The sequence below is a fragment of the Leptonychotes weddellii genome, chromosome 12 (assembly GCF_054177405.1).
Source record: "Leptonychotes weddellii isolate Sample4059 chromosome 12, ASM5417740v2, whole genome shotgun sequence".
Taxonomy (NCBI): Eukaryota; Metazoa; Chordata; class Mammalia; order Carnivora; family Phocidae; genus Leptonychotes; species Leptonychotes weddellii.
In genome coordinates this window covers 60,101,655-60,123,102 of record NC_138380.1, presented here as the reverse complement: position 1 = coordinate 60,123,102, position 21,448 = coordinate 60,101,655, and the positions used below count along the sequence as shown (strand labels likewise).

General features: G+C 40.8%; 1 protein-coding gene across 2 annotated transcripts in view; it reads right to left on the bottom strand.

The window, feature by feature from the left end:
- Positions 1-2,634: 2,634 nt before the first annotated feature.
- COL28A1 (collagen type XXVIII alpha 1 chain) overlaps positions 2,635-21,448 on the bottom strand; it is a 158,729-nt gene continuing 139,915 nt past the window's right edge. For both annotated transcript variants that reach the window (XM_081800483.1, XM_081800484.1), the window contains 5 exons: positions 19,715-20,269; positions 18,005-18,162; positions 6,553-6,754; positions 4,426-4,598; positions 2,635-3,300 (listed from right to left, as the gene is read on the bottom strand). In XM_081800483.1, the coding sequence (XP_081656609.1) occupies positions 4,426-4,598; positions 6,553-6,754; positions 18,005-18,162; positions 19,715-20,269 (1,088 nt within the window). In that variant the 3' untranslated portion in view covers positions 2,635-3,300. The remainder of the gene's footprint in view (positions 3,301-4,425; positions 4,599-6,552; positions 6,755-18,004; positions 18,163-19,714; positions 20,270-21,448) is intronic.

Below are 21,448 nucleotides of genomic sequence, written 5' to 3'. Positions count from 1 at the left end.
CATTTAAACTGAAGTCACACCAGCCTCTGAAATTTAGGAAATTTGAAACCCTGCCTTAATCAGGCTCTTAGAATTGCCAAGGATCCTTAGAGTCTTCTAGTCCTATGTCTCCTCAATTGCTTATATCCTTTAGACAAATACCCTAAGTCCCTGGGCAGTCCTGGAGTGAACATTTCTGGTAGGACAATTATCTCCTTCTGAGGCAGCCCATTCTTTAGATAACACTGACTCCCACTGATGCAACTTGACCTGGATGTCTTCTGTGGCTTCCAACCTAATGACTCCTACTCTGACCTTGTGGAGCCTTTCAGAATGGTTGTGCTATTATTTTAAAATAGTCGATATGTCCTTTTTCATTCTGGCTGCTTTCCGTAGCTTGCCCTACTTCCATGCCTCTTTTATCATTCTATCCTCTAATTCTGAGCATGTCCTCGAGCTTGGGACGATGGAGAGAGGTGAAAGCTAGCACGTCCCCATATTCTCTCTCTCTCTCTTTTTTTTTTAGAGAGAGCATGTGTCCAGGGGTTGGGGAGCAGAGAGAGAGGGAGAGAGAATCTTTAAGGTGTGGAACCTGACTCAGAGCATGACCCTGAGATCATGACCTGAGCTGAAATCAAGAGTCAGGACATTTAACCAACTGAGACACCCAGGCACCCCTCTAATTCTCCTTTTAAACTAGTGTGATGTTTTTTGATCCTTTTTCTCCCAAGTAGTTAATTATTTCCGTAATGACTTTTATAAAGTGAATTCTAATATTTTTTTCAAATGTATTGAGTTTTTAACTATGTACCAGGAACTGGGGACACAGAGATAAACAAGACCTGCCTTGCTCCTAAGCTCAGAAAGCTGGTAGGGGATATAGGTGCTATGGTCCATGGAATAATGACCCCAACCGTGCCTTTTCCCTGATTCCCAGAACCTATGAATATTACCTTATATAAAAAAAGGGACTTTGTAGATGTGGTTAAGGTTAAGGACCTTGAGAAGGGGAAAAAAATCTTGGGTCATCCAGGTGGAACTAGTCTAATCACATGAGTCCTTAAAAGCAGAGAACCTTTCCCAGCTGTACTTAGAGAGTCTTCTCTACTGCTACTGCTGGCTTCGAAAACAGAGGAAGGAGCCACTAGCCAAGGATTATAGGTAGCCTCTAGAAATTGGAAAAGGTAAGGAAACAGATTCTTCCCTAGATCCTCCAGAAGAAACACAGCCCCACTGACACCATGATTTTTAGCCCAGTGAGACCCACATTGGGCTTCTAACTTACAGAACTATAGGATAATATATTTGTGATGCTTATACAGCCATATTTGTGGTGATTTGTTAGAGCAGCAAAAGCAAATTAATGCAGGTGCTCTCACTAAGTGCAAGGCAGTTCAGACTGCGGTCAGGGTAGAATGGAGGTGTAAGCAAGGGCTTTGGGCACTCAGTGCTGAGCATAGCCCAACTGAGAAAGAGTGCAAAGAAGACCTGCAAGCTGTCCTTGAAGTATTAGGAGTTGGTCAGTCATGGAAGGAGAGAAAGACATTTCAGATAATGGGATAAACACCCAAGTCAACGTTACAACATGTTTGCATATCAGTTTTCTATCTGGGTGAATTTGTGAAGAACTTGGAAAAGGAACATAAATACTTCTGCTTCTGGCAAAATAGCAGGCTGGATATTCCGAAGTCTTTCTACTTTCCAACACCCATATGGTGACCAATACATGCCTTTTAATGAATTGCTGAGCTTCCAGGAAATATGAAAATACCCGAAGCCCTCCATCCTACAACAAATAAATATGATAATGACCATCCATGTAGCTCAGACCACTTTCATGCTGAGGACAGTTAAAAAAGATGAAGAAAAAACAACCACCTAGAAATTACCACAGTGCTAATAAGATCATAAGAAATTACCATGCATGCAGATGGAAATCCAGCAACATACACCTAGTACCCAGAGCAGTTTCTTCTGTCCTGGGGGAGTTCCCTACCTAGAAAGGGGGCTTAAGAGGCTGGGCAGCAGAAACAAGAAAAAAAAAGTGCTAGCCCCAGGAGAAAAGATGGGTAAATTTGACTGCATTAAAATTGAGAACTTCTGCTCAGTTAAGAAAAAAAGAAAAGGTAAAAAGACAAACCCCAAAGATACAAGGACACAAATAATAAAGAATTCAATTTCAGAAATCTATAAGGAATTCCAGAAATTCAATATGAAGAAGACAAACAATCCAAAGGAAAATCTTCTCCAAATATCAACAGACATTTCACAGAAGGCTCAGCACAGATATAGACAAATATGTCACCAGAGAAAGTCAGTTTAAAATAAGATATGATTTTCACCTATTATTAGCAAAATGAAGAAGTCTGACAATACTAAGTGTTGACAAGAATATCAAACAATGGAAACTCTTATACACGACTGGTGGGACTTTGTAATGAATTGGTTCAAACAGTCTGGGAAAAAAATTGGTATAATATACTAGTTTTGAATGTTTATATGGCCTGCAACCCTACAATTCCACCTTAGGGTATATATCCTGGAAAAACACTGGTACACATGCTCCCAAAAGTGCTTAAGAGTGTTCATAGCAGCCCTGATGGACCAGGGGGAGAAAATTAAATAGAAACAATTTAATCATAGACAAGGCAATGGTTAAATATGTTGTGATATATTCACACAAATATACAACTTTGAAAGTAAATGGACATGTATGAATTATAATGTAATGACACACCAAGTTGCAAAGAATTACATATTATGAAACAAATTTTCTAAAGTTCAAAAACTAAATAATAAGTTATTTAGGAATACATTTAGATATGGTAGAACATATGGATTAATTATAACATTGATAATAGCAAGTTGCAGAAGACGAGAATACGACTCCATTTTTATAAAGCTCTAAAATAAGCAAGGCTATGTATTGTGTAAAGCTACATAGATATATATGTGATTTTACATGTAAGATTACATATAAAAACCCAATAGCAAAGTGAAATGGTAAACACAAAATTCAAGATAGGTTATCCCTGGCAGGAAACAGGGGGCTGGGATTGGAGAAGTCCGCACAGGAAACTTCAACAGAATTGATTGTGTTTGATGAACTGTCAGTATGATATGTTCACTTGTGTCTATCTTATCATCATGTCTGGTAACTTACAGGTATATTGCATATATTCTTTTGTGGTACCAAATATTACCTAATAAAATTTCAATTAAACCATACAAAATTGTTTTTGTTCAGATGGTTGTTCCTCCAGTTCCCTCTTCCTTGAGTGCCCTGTTTTATGCTGCTAAACTTGAATGAGGGTCATAGGCCTGAAAGAAGAAAAAAGTGTGTTGAAGTTGATATATACAAATGCTGTCTGAGCACAGTTCAGAACTAATCATCTTCCCAGGCTGGATGTCACAAAATTATCATAAAGTGACAGAGCCAATTCTCTATTACTCTGTTGGATTGTATTTCAATACAGTGGCTCGTTTTTCAGTGGAAGTCTTGTCTTTAAAATACCCTGTTCAAGAGTGGATGTGGGCTTCAAGGAGTACCTATCAAGTACCTTCTCATTCTGCCCCCTAAAATTGAAAGTCTCACTTACATATTTTAAAGGAAGGGTGGAAAGAATTCATTTGTTTAAATTATGAGTTTTGTCTTAAATATAGAGTTTAAACACACAACAAAGCCTTTGTTACCAAACATGTTGGAGTGGGGAGTGGCAATTGTTAGTAAATTTGAGTTAAGTAATTTTCGTTCAGATTGGTTTCTCAATCACTTTCAGAGCTAGCAAGGCAAAAATCTAACTACCCTCAGCACCTCACTCCTATTCCGATGCCCCTCATCTCCCAGAATCACCATCTTTCTGGGTTTCCCCCAAGTAGGATGTCTTTCTTATCTCGCCACCTGCTATGCACAGACATGCTCCCCCCCACCATCCCTTCTAATTCCCAAACTCAAATCCTTCCCTACCATCTCCCTTCTGCTACAGGCAGGGCTATAAGGGGGTTGGGGACTGAGGCCAGTGAGAGGGACTGGGGGCTGGGGGTTGGGGAGCTTGGGACAGGACAGGAGTTTAATCCAACATAATGCATAGAATAAGAACTAATGCCGATCAGAACCACATTGCAGGCTGTGATGTAGCTGCAGCCCGTGCTCTGAGGTTACATATCCCTGACTCAGACCCCGAGTTATGCCACTTTTTAGTTGGGTAACTGTTCAGGAGTCCCTGAACTTCTCAGAGCCTCTGCTTCTTTGCCGATAACAATAGTTAATACCTACATCCTGGGGTGGTTATAAGGATTCAACTATGTTTATAAATTATAAGTACTCAGTATATACTCAAATACGGTGTTTTATTTGTATTGGGTGAGTATGTTGAAATTATAGAGGTTCTTTCTAGGTTTGCTGATAGAGATGCAGCCTTGACTCATTGGGGTTGGTTCACTTACTCATCCTTGAACGCAGGTTTCTTGACATTCGTGTTCACTGTTGAATCTATTTCCTGAGCCATTACAGCCGCTGAACCAAAAGCGGGCACAGGAGTTGGCCTGTTTGTCATAATACCATCGAACCACGTAGTCGCCACAGTTTCCTGGCTTTAGGTCTTCCAAGCATCTAGGATCTAGAGTGAGAAAAGGATAATGTGTTATTATAGGTTTTACTTTCCCTGAAAAGATGAAAAGTGAGAGCTTTATGAAGTTTATTCTCTACGCACCCTAACATGCCAACGACGAAAATTTGGTTCCAAGTTAAAAAAGGGTCCCTAATACCTAAAATACTGCCTCCACCACCTGCAAGTCCACCATTAGATATGCCTTTGAAAACATAAAAGTTTTTGATCTTCACGAAACCTTATTAAAAGGGCTTATTTCCCTGAAAGCATAGCACTGTGAGCCTTCATTGGCTAATACCCTTGTGGGGATTAGTTGACAAGAGAAAAATAGGACTTCGTCATTTAATTTGGACTTGATTTAAAATCAGATTAACATTTGGAATAAAGATGATCTCAGCCTTCTGTGCACAATTCTTCCCAGTGTGTTCCTAGAAAGTGCCACTGTGATCACATGTAATTGTGCCTACTAAAAAAGGAAAATCCTTTTAAGTTACCAAAAAATAAATAAATAAAACGAAGGGCTCTCTTTATATCACAATTTTCTTTTAAAAAGAGCAGTTCCTGCAGCGCCTGAGTGACTCAGTCGGTTAAGGGTCCGAATCTTGGTTTCGGCTCAGGTCCTAATCTCAGGGTGGTGAGATGGAGCCCCGTTGTGGGGCTCTGCGCTCAGCAGGGAGCCTGCTTAAGATTCTCTCTCTCCCTCTCCCTTTGCCCCTCTCCCCACTCTCTCTCTCTCTAAAAAAAAAAAAAAAATCTTTAAAAAGAGCAGTTCTTGCAGGACAATAAAAACATGAGCTTTTAATGTCCATTTATGAATAAATTTTAGAAACACTTCCACTGTAAAGAAAAAAAAAGACAAAGGAGAACTACCATAATAAAGCCACTCATTTAGTCCCTTTTTATTTCGTGGTTCTCCTTAGTGCCTTGATTAGTATTCCTTACCTGAAGAAGTGATTCCAAGGTGAGAAAAGCCACAACAACCAAATAGGTACTTGCTGCCTGAGGCTTGTGTTCTGCGAGACAGTTTATATGCCATAGCTTCATTTCTCAAATGAAACAAGCCTTCTTTCCATCTCCCAGAATCATTTCCCCAGATAGGGAGCATGTCTCGATTCCTTTTTTCCTGAAACTAACCTCCAAATCTACCTCTCCTCTGAAGACTCCTTAGACCAACTGGAAAGGAGTAGTAGACTTTCACTATCTCCACTCTTAAAAACAATCACTAAATATTGTATATTGTGTAACTTGTCAAGCCAATCTCAGAGCTGCTTTTTGGCAAGGATCTTGTCTCTCTGGCATGTCCTTCAGAAACTCTGTATATAATGATTGATTTCTGTAGATAGTAACTCCATAGAAAATATGTTGATGAGGAGGAATCTAGATTCTCGCTTTTTTCTCCTCTACAATCTGGGGGTCAAAAATTCAAATGTCTACATGTGTCAAGGTCACACATAAGACAATAGGGAGTGGTAGGGGCTATGGGAAAATGAGAACACAGTCTTCTCTAAAGGCATTTACATTTTAAAAGACAATAAACATTATAAGAACCTTAAAATTTTTTATGGACCAAATTTGTTCTATAGCCAGTTTTCTAATTTGACATATAATAAAATGAAAAGTGTCTTTTGTCCTTCCTGTTTAGGGTCAAAACATGTTCTTTCTTTCTTTGTTTTTTTTAAGATTTTATATCTATTTATTTGACAGAGAGAGACACAGCGAGAGAAGGAACACAAGCAGAGGGGGGAGTGGGAGAGGGAGAAGCAGGCTCCCAGCTGAGCAGGGGGCCCAATGCAGGGCTCGATCCCAGGACCCCGGGACCACGACCTGAGCCGAAGGCAGGCGCTTAATGACTGAGCCACCCAGGCGCCCCCAAAACATGTTCTTTCTGAATGAGATTTTAGAGCCCACCCTTTCTGTGCCTTGACATTTTAGACGCAGCAGCTGATTGGCAGGTGTCTCTTACCTTTGTGCACCAGCTTTTCTGGCTGTAAGTCCAAAACAGGACTTGGAATTCTGGTTTCCAGACCCTCTGCCCCACCCTCAGGGTGGCCAAGCAATGGCCCCTCCGTGGCAGCAGCCTCAGGTGAAGGACTGGTGGTCAGGCGGTCAACCCAGGTAGGCTCTGGAGGCTCATTCTCTTTGTCCTGGGCTCCAGTGACACTGACCTACACAAAAAATTCACATTTTTGTTTCTGGTGATATCAAGTCAGAAAAGCTAGTTTGCTTTGGAAAACATTTAAGGAAAAATTCAGCATTGCTTCTTCTCCCCAACTCTTCAATATTATTTCAATCAAAGTTCAGGAAATGATGCCCCTCTTCTATGTCATGCATCCCCGAGTACCTAAGTTATGGACTTTCCCACTGCCAGGCATGCATGCTTTTGTGCTGGGCCTTCCAGAAAGATCCACATGCAGGGCAGGAAAGGTGTGAGCTTAGGAGGAGTTAATCTTCATTCTTTTCATAGTCACTGGCTTGAGGAGGGGTAATAACCACTAGTTTCTTTGAACTTTTTTAAAAATAGCCTTTTCTTCTCCATTTCTTAACACTAGAGAAATTAACAATATATTCTAAAATAATCTACAACAAACTCTCAGTCGATTTTGAGATTGGGAATGGGGGTGGCAGAGGACAGTAAGACAGCTGAAATAAAAATAGTAGCAATCACTTTTCATCTCATCCTATTATCTGGACCCCAGCAAATGCCAATGGTGCAGGATGCTTAGCTTCTAAGAAGTTCTAGAAATGTTTGTTAGCTAATGAACAAAGGGATATAATTTCAAAAGCAAGTTTTCTGGACTCAACTTTCCATGTTTTATCTAAATTTATGATATGTAATGAGACAAAGACAAAAGGTATTTTGCTTCAAAAAAAAAAAAAAAAAAAAGCCATGTCAGTTATTCTTGATTACCATTGCCAGGAGCAAAGTCAATCTTTTATGGGACCAATTAAGTTCTTTTACTTTTTTTTTTCCCTTGGATCCCAGCTACAGGGAATTGAATCCATCATTTATCTTGGTTTTGGCACAGGATGGTCATTTATCCTTTCAAGGCCCTCTTTTTTTTTTTCCTTTTTGTTTATTTATTTAAACAGGCAAATCTGTGAGCTAAGTAAAGTCATTTTTGATGCCTTCTTACCTGTAGTTCCTATCATCCTGTGACCAGAGCCAACTGTCATCATTAGCTGCTCTCTGCTGTCTCAGCTCTTCTACTTTTGATTTTGTACACACACACACACACACACACACACACACACACACACGGGGAATAGCTAATCAATTCTGTTACTTATGTGTGTATATTTTTACAATGATTAAAGGACTACCAGTTAAATCAAAGTAAACATTTCCATTCGGACTAGTCTGGTCATCAGCCTGATAGAAAAGGCACTCAATTCAAATACAGTCATAACTTTTCACTAGCCCCAAAACTAAACTTTTGGGACAAATGGAGGTAAAACCGTGGGCCACTTGGCATTCGTCTTTCTTTGAGAATGATCTTGTGTGTACATACATCGATTTGAATGGGAGCTTCTGTTATCATCATTGAACTGAAGAAGTTTAAGGCTAAAGGAAAATTTTGTGAGTACTTCATTTCCTATAGGGGAATCTAAAGCTCCAAATGATTAAAGAAAGAACTTCCCCCAAATCACTGGCAAGCTAGTGGTAAAATTTGAGAAATGCCTGTTTTAAGAAAGAAATACTGTTTTTTGGTTTTGCTTTGTTTGCACATATTTTGTTAAGGAAAAAATAAGTTAAAAGCCTGACCAAAGAGTAGTTTATCAAACATAAAAAAGCCAACAGCTATTGGGCTACACTTCAGATATCCTAACTGTCAGATGAGAAAATTCCTTTGAAGAAGTGCACCGAACAGCAGTTTTCTTCAAGGAATTAACTTGGCCTTTAAATCATTACCTTGTTCAAGCCTTAAGGCCTCATAAGTTATTCTTGACCTCTTGTAAGTTTAGGAGTGTGTGTTTCTCAATCACCACATCATTTGAGAATTTTTTTTTAAGATTTATTTATTTATTTATTTGACAGAGAGAGAGAACATAAGCAGGCAGAGTAGCAGCGAGGGGGAGAAGCAGGCTCCCCACCGAGCAAGGAGCCTGATGAGGGGCTCGATCCCAGGACTCTGGGATCATGACCCGAGCCGAAGGCATCTGCCCAACAAACTGAGCCACCCAGGTGCCCCTCATTTGAGAATTTTGACTACTGCTACCTCAGGTTCTAGAAGAAGTGAAAATAATTTTTTTTCATAAATGAGAATAATTTTATCTTTTGGTTCCATGAGATCTCAGATTATTTAAACAAATGCATAATTACCATGGTTTGCCATTTTTATAATTTTCTTGTTACGAAAACATTCATTGAAGGGAATTTAGAAAATCTGGACAAGCAACAAGAAGAAAATAAAAATCACAAGGGATCCCACCTCCCAGAAATAATCATTGTTGATATTCAGGTGTACTTTTACCTCAATTTGTTTTCCTATGTGCATTATTTTAAACGAAAAATATGCTGTAGTGTTGGGTTTTTATGTTTTTTAAAATTTAATATATTATGGTTCCATATATTTTACTCTGACCATAAAATACCATTTAATTACATAACTATATTTAAATATATAACAACAATACCCTTTTTTAAACATTTATTTGCTTTTTTTTTCCTGCTGGAAACCATGTGGCTGATCCCTGGATTAAGGAACACACATATTCTTGGGACTCCTGGGTGGCTCAGTCAGTTAAGCATCTGCCTTCAGCTCAGGTCATGCTCCCAGGGTCCTGGGATCAAGTCCTGCATCGGGCTCCCTGCTCAGCAGGGAGTCTGCTTCCCCCTCTGCCTGCCGCTTCCCCCGCTCATGCTCTCTCTCTCTCTGACAAATAAATAAATAAAATCTAAAAAAGAAAAAGGAACACACACATTCGAGGCTTCTGAGAGAAAGTCTTCTCCAGAAAAGTCTTACAATTTCCACTCTCACCGGTGAGTGTCTTTTCTTAAAGGATCGCCATTTACTAGCTATTATGATTGGAAAAAGGGATAATTACTAGTTTAATAGGTGAGAAATTCTTCAACTGCTGTCCACAGCCCAACCACAACCTGTCTCCTACACACATGAACACCCTCGCCTGTCACTCTGCCCGGCACACCAAGCTACGACCTTTCATCCCTTCCTCTTCATTCAGCCTCAGGCCCTTAAAGTCAGCTGTCCCACCAGGGCCCAGGAAAAGTTGGTCCCCAGCAGCAAGACCTTGCCCAGTAACCGAGTCAGTCCTAACGCTCCCCTTCCAGTCAGTGCAGAGCACCTCCTAATGCTCCTCTTCTTGGCCCTGATCATAGAGAAGTTAGCCTTTACTCCGACACTATTTTCTATCATTTCCAATTTCACACGTGTAACTATCACCTCCCTGATAAGAGAAGCTAAACCACCTGGCGATGGGTATTAAAGAGGGCATGTTCTGCATGGAGCATGGAGCACTGGGTATTATACACAAATAATGAATCATGGAACACTACATCAAAAACTAATGATGTAATGTATGGTGATTAACCATTAACCATTTAATAATAAAGAAATAAAGATAATATTTATAAATAAAGATAATTTAACGAAATAAAAATAAATTTAAAAAAAGAAAAGCTAAACCATGCCATGTTTTCTTCATTTTCATCTCTTGCCTCCCCTCCCCCACTTTTTTCTTTCCTTTTTGTCTTCTTTTTAAAAATCTTTATAGAATAGAACAGCAAATAGTAGCCACTGGATAAATTCAGAATGTGTTGGAGAGAGAAAGAGAGAGGGGACTTTGGATTAATTATTCCACTCCTTTAGGTTTTATGTCATCGTTTTAAAATAAAAGATTAGACCGTGACATGACTTCTATCTCTAAAAGTGGGATTTAAGCAGCCCCAAACTTGACTGGCAGAATGCACACCACATTCATGACAGTCACTGCCTCTGGAGAGAGGAGGAGGAGGATCAGACTGAAGGACACACAGGAAGGACTTGAACTGTATCCGAGCGAGAGTGCGTGAACAAATGGGAACACTAGTCAGGTGGCGGTCACTCAGATGTTTGTTACATGTATTCTCTGATCTTTTTATAAATCTTAAACCTAAAAACAAAAGGCTGATGAGAACTGTTAGGGACATCTGAAGTGTGGGCCGTGTGCCTCCCATGATCACCTGCAACTGTCCTAGAGGGTGGATGACAGGATTTTATTCTGGTTAAAACCTCTCTTCCATTTAGTATAATGCCTTCCATTCTGGCCACGCCCAGTAAATGTTTCTGACTGTTCTTTCTAATCACATATCTTTATAAAAAGGAAGAAGAGTCTAGCAATATTTCTTATTTTGTAAATGAGGGAACAGAAACCGCAAGAAATAGGTGATTCACCCAACGTCAGGCAGCTATCAAATTTCATTTCTAAGATGTCATTCACTGTGAGATACACTATAAATTTTTAAGATCTTCTTAAAAAGACCACAACACACTAAATGGATGCATCCCAATCTCTGAAATAATAAAATAAAAAATATTAAACTGGGGGCACATGGGTGGCTCAGGCAGGTAAGCATCCGACTCTCGATTTTGGCTCAGGTCATGATCTCAGGGTCATGAGATGAAGCCCCACATCCAGCTCTTCACTGAGCGTGGAGCCTACTTAGGATTTTCTCTCTCCCTTTCCTTCTGTTCCTCTCCCACTCCTTAAAATATATATATATATATATATTTCAGAGCCAAGGAAATAAAGTATTTAGCTTCAGGACTGAGAATACAAGCCAAGTTTCCCGACTTCTAGGTCCAGAATATTTCTTTTAGATCAACCTGCAATGTGTTGTTTTTTTTTTTTCTCCTTCATAAGATAGAAGTATCTTATATTCTAAGGGTAATAAATCTATTATTAGCAATATGTGATACTTATACAGCAACTTCACTAAGCAATACTAATATTAGTTGTTATGCAGGGTTTTATCAAGAATTTGAGGGTTTTTTGACCACCACAATGAGAGAGTATTAATTTTATTTTATAAACAAATAAATTATAATATTGATCAATATAACCATATCTGTATATGTGGCTTAGTCGAGGCCACTTACAAATAATTAGGTCTGATTGCAGGAAGTCAACTTAGTTTTCCTGTCAGTGGAGAACCTAAACTAACAGTAGTCTCAGTCCCAAGTTTTTTTTTTTGGAAAGTTTGAAAAGTCCATGTGTTTTACAAGCCTTGATTCTGGCCTTGAATAGGATATTTCATTTAATAATAAGTATAGTATGACCGGGCAACTTACAGAATTTTACTTGAATAGGACATTAGGAGAAAATATACATGTACTCAAATGTTTTTGTTATATTTCCTAATGTACTGTCATGGAGGCTTAATACCTAGTTAAAATACATGCCATTGTATTATACACAGGTTTTTTAAAGGTAATTCAGCCAAAATGGAATTATATATAGGAGAAATAATTCAATGATGTTATTTTTAAGAGTAAAAAAATAAATGATGCTATCAACAAGTAAAGAATAAACTGGAAAGGATGTAGAAAAGCGAGATAGGACAAGAATTTTGAGACCATATTAATATAGACAGGGAATGATCAGATCTCAATCCCAGACAGTAGAGGGATGGATGAGGAGAAAAGAGTTGATGGCATGGATAGAGAGATGATTATAACAGACCAAAGAAGACAATACCAACAATTGTGGAATATAAAGTAAGAATAGAGCTACAGACGCAGTCCAGGTTTCTTGCCCGGTGCCTGGCTGGTTGGTGGGACTGTACCCCTACGGAAGACAATCTGGAGGATTGCATTGTGAACATATTCCATGTTGAATGCCTGCAAAACACCCAGAATAAGATCTTCACAATCAAAAATATGAATCTGGGGCCCAGGAGAAAGGTCTGGACGGGGGAGGCAGATTGGAGAGTTGTTAACATAAGAAAGAGAAGAAGGCTAAGGATCAATCTTAGAAAAGTGATGAGCTTAATATTTAAGGAGTAAACAGAGAAAGTGGAACCCCAAAAACCATTGAGAAAGAATGCTAAGGCGGTTGGGAGGGGAACAAGGAGAAAGAGGACTTTCAAAACCTAAGAAAAGAGTGGCATGGGGTTCTATGCAAAAGAGAAAATAAGAGGATGGCAATAAGGATGTGGCAATTAGGGCGTTGTTGGTCATTTTTCCAGCAGAGTTTCAGTGGCATATTGGAGGCAGTGGCCTGACGTCAGAGGTTTCCCCAAGTGAACAGAAGTGAGGAAGTTGAGAGGGAGGGAAGGAGAGTGAAAGGATTTGTGTATGTGTGTGTGTGTGTGTTTGACAAAGAGGCGGAGACAGCAGAGACTGGCCTATGGGATAATTTTATTATAAAAAGAGATAGGATAGTAAGGAAGAGGGACATGAACTAAGAGAGAGTTTGAGGATTTTTTTAGATGGGAGAGTCTGAAGCCTATTTACTAGCTATAGGGAAGGAGTCAGAAATGTTGGCAGGAAAGGAAATAATGGCACTACAGTAAAGCAAGGTCCAAGTTTTGGAAGAGGCAGAAGGGAATGGGCCTCAGAGCAGAGGCGGGAGACGAAAAGGTATCACATCAGAATTGAGGATAGAGCCTAAGGTCATGTTTTAGGATGAAGGGACACAAGGGACACATCCAATTCCAGTATGAAGTCAGAACCTGCCCAGGGCTCTAGTTTTTTAAAAATTGCCAGGGGAGCCCATTTCAGAAGTGGCCTTCTCTAGACGGATCTCGGGGTGAAGTAAGAATGAATAAATATTGCAGGGAAAGGAGGGTGAGACATGGGAGAGCCAGCAAGAGTGACAATGAGATGGAGACCTTGGAGCAGCTGTGTGATAATGATAGGAGGGGAGAAATGAGGCAGGTGGCATGGGGTCCAGGGACAGGGTCACACTAAATGAGAAGGTGGACAAAGAGAGGGTGGGACAGCCAGCAGTCAGCCTGCTGTATTCGTTTCCTGACATTTACATCAATAAGGTGTACATTTCCTCCATGGAAATGAGGGGCCGGCATCCTAGCATTGGACTACATGTCCCGGGATAACAAAGGCAAGGAGAAGGCTCACAACTTACCACTTCCTCCACTGCATGTCTCCACCTGGTGCAGAACTACCCACAGGGACCCTTCCCATGCTAGCTTGACTCTGCCCTTCACTGGCTTGTTGTGGAATCACTCTGCCTAGAAATCCCACAGCCTCCTTTCCACCAAGAGGAATATATCTCTGCTGCCAGTTATCTAAGTTATTTGCAATCAGGGAACAAATTTTCATAATACAAAAAGAAGCTTTATGGATATGGTAGACAGGGCCTCTTTCTTTTCTACTCTTTCAACTGGAAAAAAACCCCTAGAATATTGTTACAAGAAACCAGTTCCGGCGAATAAGCCACCTGTGTGCTGACATGACTTTATTAATGTATTTAGAATGACAAAATGTTATTTCATGCAGGAAATTAATATGCTTATTTGCTTAATGGACCATTACTGGATATAACCAGTTAGTCTGACTAAGTGATATTTACTTGATTTTATTGCCCCACTCCCATTTATATCTTGGAAATCTTAACCTAACTGGCTAAACCCAGAAAGAATACAGGAACGTGAGTGCCAACATTATTAGTCCCATAAAAGGTAAGGATTTTTTTTAAACAGTATAATTGATGCCTTTCATTGAAGAAAAATTTTAGGTTTCTTTTTTAGCCTAACATTTGGTATAGCATTCATTTGGTCACTAAGTATTTATTGAGCATCTACTGTGTGAAAGATGAAGCACATTTTTAAGTCATGAGTGGGACACAAAACTTAATCAGACACAGATCATGTTCTCAAGGAATTTAAATCCATTAGGAGAGTTGAGGTATATACATAAATTATTAACAATGTAAAATGTAACACATTCCAAAGCAAGTATAAATGATCCTGTGATTTCAGGAGAGGAACAGAGTAGAATGGATGTGCATGTTTAGCTTCCCAAGACTGGCCCGAAAGAGCAACAGAGCAGGGGGTTACCGAGGAGTTATGAATTTACTAGAACCTGGGAAATCCGTCTGCTCTCTGCATTTCCCAACACACCTGTGCACAGATGTTGAGTGTACCTCAAGTTCATTCCACAATAAGATAAAATGCTTAATATGTAAGTCTTTCTTGGAGGTGGAAACCCTTTGACTTAGATTTCACACAAAAGTATAAATGACTAGATTTTTCTCTAAGAACAGATTTCAATAGAAAGAAGAGAAAGAAGGAAGGTAGCATTAGATGCTGTAAGGAGTGATAGAGGCAACAGAGAAAGGAAAGAGACACAGTAAGGGAAATAGGACTTCTGAGATGGTTTGTTTTGTAGTATTGCCTAGGGCAGGCTTGGGGAAAATCTGAGAATTGAAAAGTTTGGACAGATTCACTTTACAAGTCTGGATACTGTATATATACTTTTAGATAAAGGGTGGGTATGTAAGTATGCTTTCATATACATATGACAGAGATAACTGTGAATATCAATGCATATATGTTTGTTCAGACTAAAACCTATCAGGAACACTCATTGTTTAAAATTCAGTCTTGCCTTGGTGCTTCTGCAAAGAGAGCCAGCGTGAGAAGGTCTAGAGATGAGGACTATCCAGGAAGCTCGAGTCCATTGCATGCTTTGCTATCTCAGGGGCACCCGAGGAGACCTAGCTGAGGCTCAGTTTCCTTCTATATGGCTCTTGGTGTTCGAAATCCAAACTATTTTGGATGTACTTTTCTTACGCCCTCCCCCCCATAGCTCCCAGAATGCTCCATCATTCATAATCTGTTCACATCGCTCGTCTCTCAGCGCCTTCTCGCTTCCTGTGCCATGATACCAGAGACAATGCTATTCCTCATTCCGTGTCCTAAGTGCCTTGGAGGTCCCTCAGGCACTTCTGCTTGACCTGGTGCAAAGCAAGCTCAGTATTTTCCTTCAAAACCCCCCACCCTGCCTCCTCTAGTCTCCATCTCAGCAGACAGTGTTTCAGTTCACTCCAAATCCGAGTTAGAAACCCAGCTGGCTAATCTTAGGCTAACCCTAAACTTCGAACCATCCAGTCACTAAATCCTGTTCATTCTACCCCAGAAATGGCTTCCAGTCCACGCCTGCTTTCATTCTGACCGCCCAGACTATTGCAAGACTTCACAGCTTGGCCCCAGTCTCCTGTTCTCCTCCTATTTATCCTTTGTACCGCAACAGGGTTATTCCTCCCACAAACCAAACATGACCATATGACCCTTGCTTTACAAACTCCTCTGCTTTCTCCTCGCTGCATGGCTTACACATGAAGTTCAAGCTCCTTCACTTGACCCATGAAGCATGTGACTGTCTGTCCAGCTGTAGCATTCCCCGTCCTGCTACACATACCTTAGGCTCCAACCAGACTGAACTTTTCCCAATGTCTTGAAATGCCGTGCCTTGTGGAATCCCCTTTTGGCCACACGTTCCCTCTGCTGGAAATACCTTTCCCCTTACTCTTGTCATGACAAACTCCTACTTATTTTTAAAATTTAGCTCATTGCCATCTCTCCTGTAAAGCCTTCCTTGACTCTGAAATTAACTGCAATATCTCTTGTGCTTCATCCACAGCTGTTAAAGTTCTTAATTCTTGTATGCATCCATCTTCCTGAGAGGCCATGGACTTCCCCTGGACAGGAACTCTGTCATAAGAGCCACTCCCTAGTATGGCAGTAAATGATCAGTACGTAGTATGGAATGCACTGATTATAGGGAGAGCTCAGAGTTTAAGTGCCACTTGCCAGATGAAACCTGAGTTTGCTCTTGTCTAGGAAATCTTCAGGAAGGGACGGATTGAGTAGGAGAGGGACAGAGTGATAAGTCACACAGGCAGGCAAGGCCCCCGGAGCACTCCATGCTCTGGAGGAGATAAACTGTGTACTCTACTGTCTGTAATTTACTTTTAAATGCTCAGTGAAGACCAGGATCAGCAAACCCCATGGGCCAAATGCAAGCTTTCATCTGTTTTTAGAAACAAGTTTTATCGGAATGTAGCCATGTTTGTTCAGGTAAGTGTTGGCTGTGGCTGATTTTACACTTCAAAGGCAGAGCTGAACTATTGCAACAGAGATCAAATGATCTGCAAAACCAAAAAAAAAAAAAAAAAGTACTATGTGGCCTTTACAGAAAGAGTTTGCTGACCCCTGATACAGACCATGTAGTAAAAATGTACAGGTGAATTTCAATCTACAATCCAGGGGCACTCTGTTGCTCTAATTGGAATTACCAATCTTGGAGTCAGTCAGTATTTAATCAAATAAAAATATATTAGAGGCTTTACTACCCTTTTCTGAACGGAATATAAAAATCCAGTGAGTCCTACGGTCTATCCCCGTAGGAATGGCAACCTAGGCCTGATTCCTGAATCGTCCTGGGTCCAACTACTGATCTGGAGGTTTCTCAGGGCCTTAGTCCAACTAGACAGTTAACTGAATCCTGATGCAAGACTATTGTTGCACTTGCTCATAATGAATCTTTCATGTTCTTTCATAAAAGGACAGCACAGGGCTTCCTCGGGGAAAGGGCACAACTTACAGAAAAAGGGCACAGCTCCTGTGTGCCTGCTTGCCAGAGGATGTCCATATGTGTAGTAGAGATCAGTCTAGACCTGCTTGGCTTGTAACTTGGTGGGGAAGAGACCACAGCACTCCCTTACCAGTAATTATGGGAGGCTTTCCCATTTTCACCTAAAAGAACCTAATAGTTGTTGCTCTTGATCTGAGGTCAGTGCCCAGAAGCTTGCTATGAGGATAGTCACATTTGTCTTAACACATTCGGGAGGCAGTTCCCTCATGCACGTGTATTTGAGGAGCTCTGAAACAGAGCATCCACCTTGTACCATATGCGTGCATAGCCTCCCAGCCTGTCTCCACCCTGAGCACAGGAGGTGGAAGCTAAATGAGCAAGAACATGGCTTGGAATATGGAAAATGGCAGGTTGAGCATGTGCACACTTGGAAGAAACTTGAGAGGGTGCAAAGTGGGGAGCATGTACCCAGATGGATGAGGGGGAGTTGTGACCTTGTATGAAAGGATCTGTAGAGCATGGCAAGTGAGTGATTCAAATGGTGTTGTGTTAATCCGTTCCAGTGTACAGAATTCCTTTGGTGGTAGCTGGGGCCTACTATAAAAGTATTATTTGCAATGTTCAATAAAGAATTACTTATAAAATATGGAAATATTGAAAAATCTCATATTCATGCTCACAAGCCCCAGAGCTATTTCAGAACTAGAAATCTGAAGACAAAAGTACTACTATTTATAGCCAAGGACTTGAAAATACACTTCTTTCAGTTGGTTCTTGACAGTGCAGGCCAAGACGGTCTTTGACATAAGACAGAATACACAATTTTAAGCTCATAAATTAAGCAAGACAGTTACTTACAGACTCCGAAATTTCTTTCTGAGGCTCTGGCGTGGATTCACCAAGTTCTTCCCCTGATATCCCAAATCCAGGTTGAAGTGGCGGTGAACCCAAAATTTGAATGAGGTAGGAATCAAAATCCTCACATGTTTTTTTAAACAATTTTTGCTTCAGGGTGTCTTTTAAAAGAAAAGTAGAAAAGGGGAATAGTAGGGGCAAAACCTGTTTAAAGAGATCTTCCATGCTCTCCTTAAAATAAACAGACACTTTCCCATCGCTTGAGGTCAACTGCTCGGTGAACTAAGTTTTAAAGCATTTTGGAGATCATCTAGAAGAAGCCATCTAAAATAATTCAGTTTGACTTAATAGTGTACAACAGCCTATGGAGGCAAAAGAATCAATTAAATCCTTGCTATCCAAAGCATCAGTTAACTAAACTACTCTGTGGAAGGGGTGGGTCCCCACCCATAAGGAGTATAATGGGCAGTTACCTGTGGTTCCCGAGAGAGCAAAAGGCCAGCCAGTCCAAAAATATATCCCTCATTAGCTGGAATGAATTATTAACTCCTTTGGTTAAAAGATGATAAAGCTCTTTAGTTATTAAAGTATAATGTCTCTGAATTGTGTAATATTTCTGGCCATTCTAACACAGTAACAGCCCAGTGAGATACACTTTGTCCGATAAGGCCACCAGTCATCCTGCGGGGTGTTCAGGAAATGAAACCCCAGAAGAAAGGCCTGGAGAAAGGGGAAATAGAAAGTGGGAAGGTTCTGGGCAGGGCATGCTACCTTTCAGGCAAGCCGGGCTGGCAGCCAGAGTAGGCAGGGAGCAGCATGAGGGCAAGGAGAGGCTGTGCTAGGCCATGTCAGCGCCCGCTCCCAGAAGGATGGACAAGGAATGATGGAGCCAAATGGAAGCCTGCAAACACGTGAAGCATACGTTTCACCTACTTCACAAGCTCCCTGGATGTGACTCCTGCCACAATGAGTTCTCAGTTGCCAAAGAATTGGAACATGTTTCACTGAGAAGCAATACTGACCACATTCTAATCACAGATGTGTCAGTGTCTTAGAATGCCTCTCTGGGAAACATCAGTTCGTGTGACAGGGCAAAGTAGCAAAGGGAAACCCACCAGATTAGCACTGACTGTAGGAAGAATAGGCACAATGTGGAACTTTAAGATAAACTCCCCACATTAACCTGTTTACTCTTCCTTAGTTTCATAGTCTATAAGAGCAGTAAATGGAGAATAGAAGAGAAATGAGAATTATCCCCGTTACTTGTGTTTCTCATCTCTCTAGATTACCATAACTTTTTTTCATTCCTCATACACTTCTTAATTCACTTTGATTCCATGGTTCTTTTCGGCCTTGCTGCTGGTTTCCTGCATCTCTTATGCAGGTTAGGTCACTTTTTGAACATTAACTAGGCTTAGCAATACCCCAGATTCTACTCTTTCTTTTCAACCATGTCCTCGACCTTAGATAGCCCAGTTAATCAACTCCAAGGCCAACTCAGCACTTATTCCAAATGAATAAAGACAAGAGATTATACTCTCTAAACTGGATGGATGCTAAATGTTTTTTGCCTTCTGGGGTTTATGTGTTCAATTTAGTGTTGGCGTAAGCCTCATTAGCCTCCTCCTGATTTCCATTTTTGGTCAGGATAATCCATTGATGCAGTACTTGGAAGAATAACATAAATTCCTTTCCCCTGGCGCTGAGGCTTACCTTGCAGGGTAACGAAGTCATCAAATTGATAAACGTGCTCGCTATCTGGGTCAGTAGCAATGAGATTCATTTCTTTGTGGAACATTTCGAAGTTGGGGTCATTTTTCTTCACTACCCCAATCACAAATACTTCCACATTGATGTCACTGGCTTTCTTCACCACTTCCGTCAGATTCTTCTCATCTCGGGTATCAGTCTGCCCATCAGTGATGACCAAGGCCACCTTCTTTACACCCGGCCGTGCGGCTTCAAACATGTGGTTGGCCTCATGGAGCGCTGAGGCTGTGTAAGTGCCTTCCCCCAGGTACTGCATGTTGTCCACAGCCAACTTGAAGTCGTCCTTGTTGGAGAACTGAGTCAGATGAGCAACTTTCTCCACCTTATGGCTGTAGTTGATTATGCCTATGCGGGCCGTAGTGAGGTCCAGAGCAACCTGGTCGGACAGAGTCTTCACGAGACTTTTGATGATCTCAAAGTTCTCTGGCCCTACACTTTCGGAGCTGTCAATCACAAACAGCAGTTCTAGAGGAGTCTCTTTGCATTTGGGCCCACACCCTAAAAGATGAATGTTGAGATAGAAACATTGCATGAATGAAAATCAGAACATCACTGATTGGCACTAGAGTGGTTTGAGAGAGGGGCAGCGAACCACCAGAGACCTGGATCGTTACCTTCCCTTTCTGGGAGTGTTAACAGCTAACAGCTGTCCCCCTTCTGGTTTCTATATCTGACTTTTTAGAAAATAATATACTGCAAAAACAACCTCCCCCACCCCCACACACAAAAAAACCACCAAAGCACTGTAGAGGACACACCTATGTGCCAATTTCTCAGATTAAAAAATACGTATTTTTAGAAGAGTCTGCATCCCTGTGTGTCCCTTCCTGATTACATTCCTCTCCCTCTCCCTAAAAGATAACCCTAGCCTCAATTTGCTCTTTATCCTTCCAGCATTTCTATTTAATCTGAATCTGAAAGCTAATCTTCTAGTCTTCCACCATATCCTTATGTGACAACTGATATTTCCTCATTAGCATGACAATTGGGTAAAGTGATGGATCGAAAATGGTTAATTGTGGGGAAAGGATTAGGGCCCGTAACTGTACAGAAGAACAGCTGCCCCAGACTCTAGTTTGTGTCCCCAGTCGCTCACAATGAGGACAAAGGTGGCTCAGGGAGGCCAGCAGTCCGTCCATACTATGATACCTCTTCAGGAGAACGATCTCAGAATGCTGGTAATAAACAACTTTGGTTTAGGGTTTATCATTCAAAGCAATCATTAGAGTTACCAGGAAATAAGACTTATCAGGGCTCCGTTGGTTTATTCATATCCTCATGTTACCCAACAGCCCTACCACAAAAAATATGAGGAAACTGGGTGCTATTTTTGCCGGGCTTCTAGAACTCCGAAGCCCCATCTAAATTGGCCTGTCACCATACAGAGTCCCAGCTGGGTTCTTAACATCCAGAGGTCTTTTGGGGGACAAGCCAGTTCAGGGGTTCCCTGTATGGAAGAACAATGACATTTCTGCCACGTTTCTCTTATCTCCATTATTTTATTAATCTCTTGCCTTTTGGCTAATCTCTTTTCTTCCTCTTTCTGCTAAGTCTATTTTAAGTTTAACGTATTTAGCCATAGAAGCATTTAGATAGAGCTATGAAGCACGATGACTGACAGTGTCCTCCTGTCTTTGAAATGAAATGCACTCTAGAAATCCTGCTCAAAACTCAATT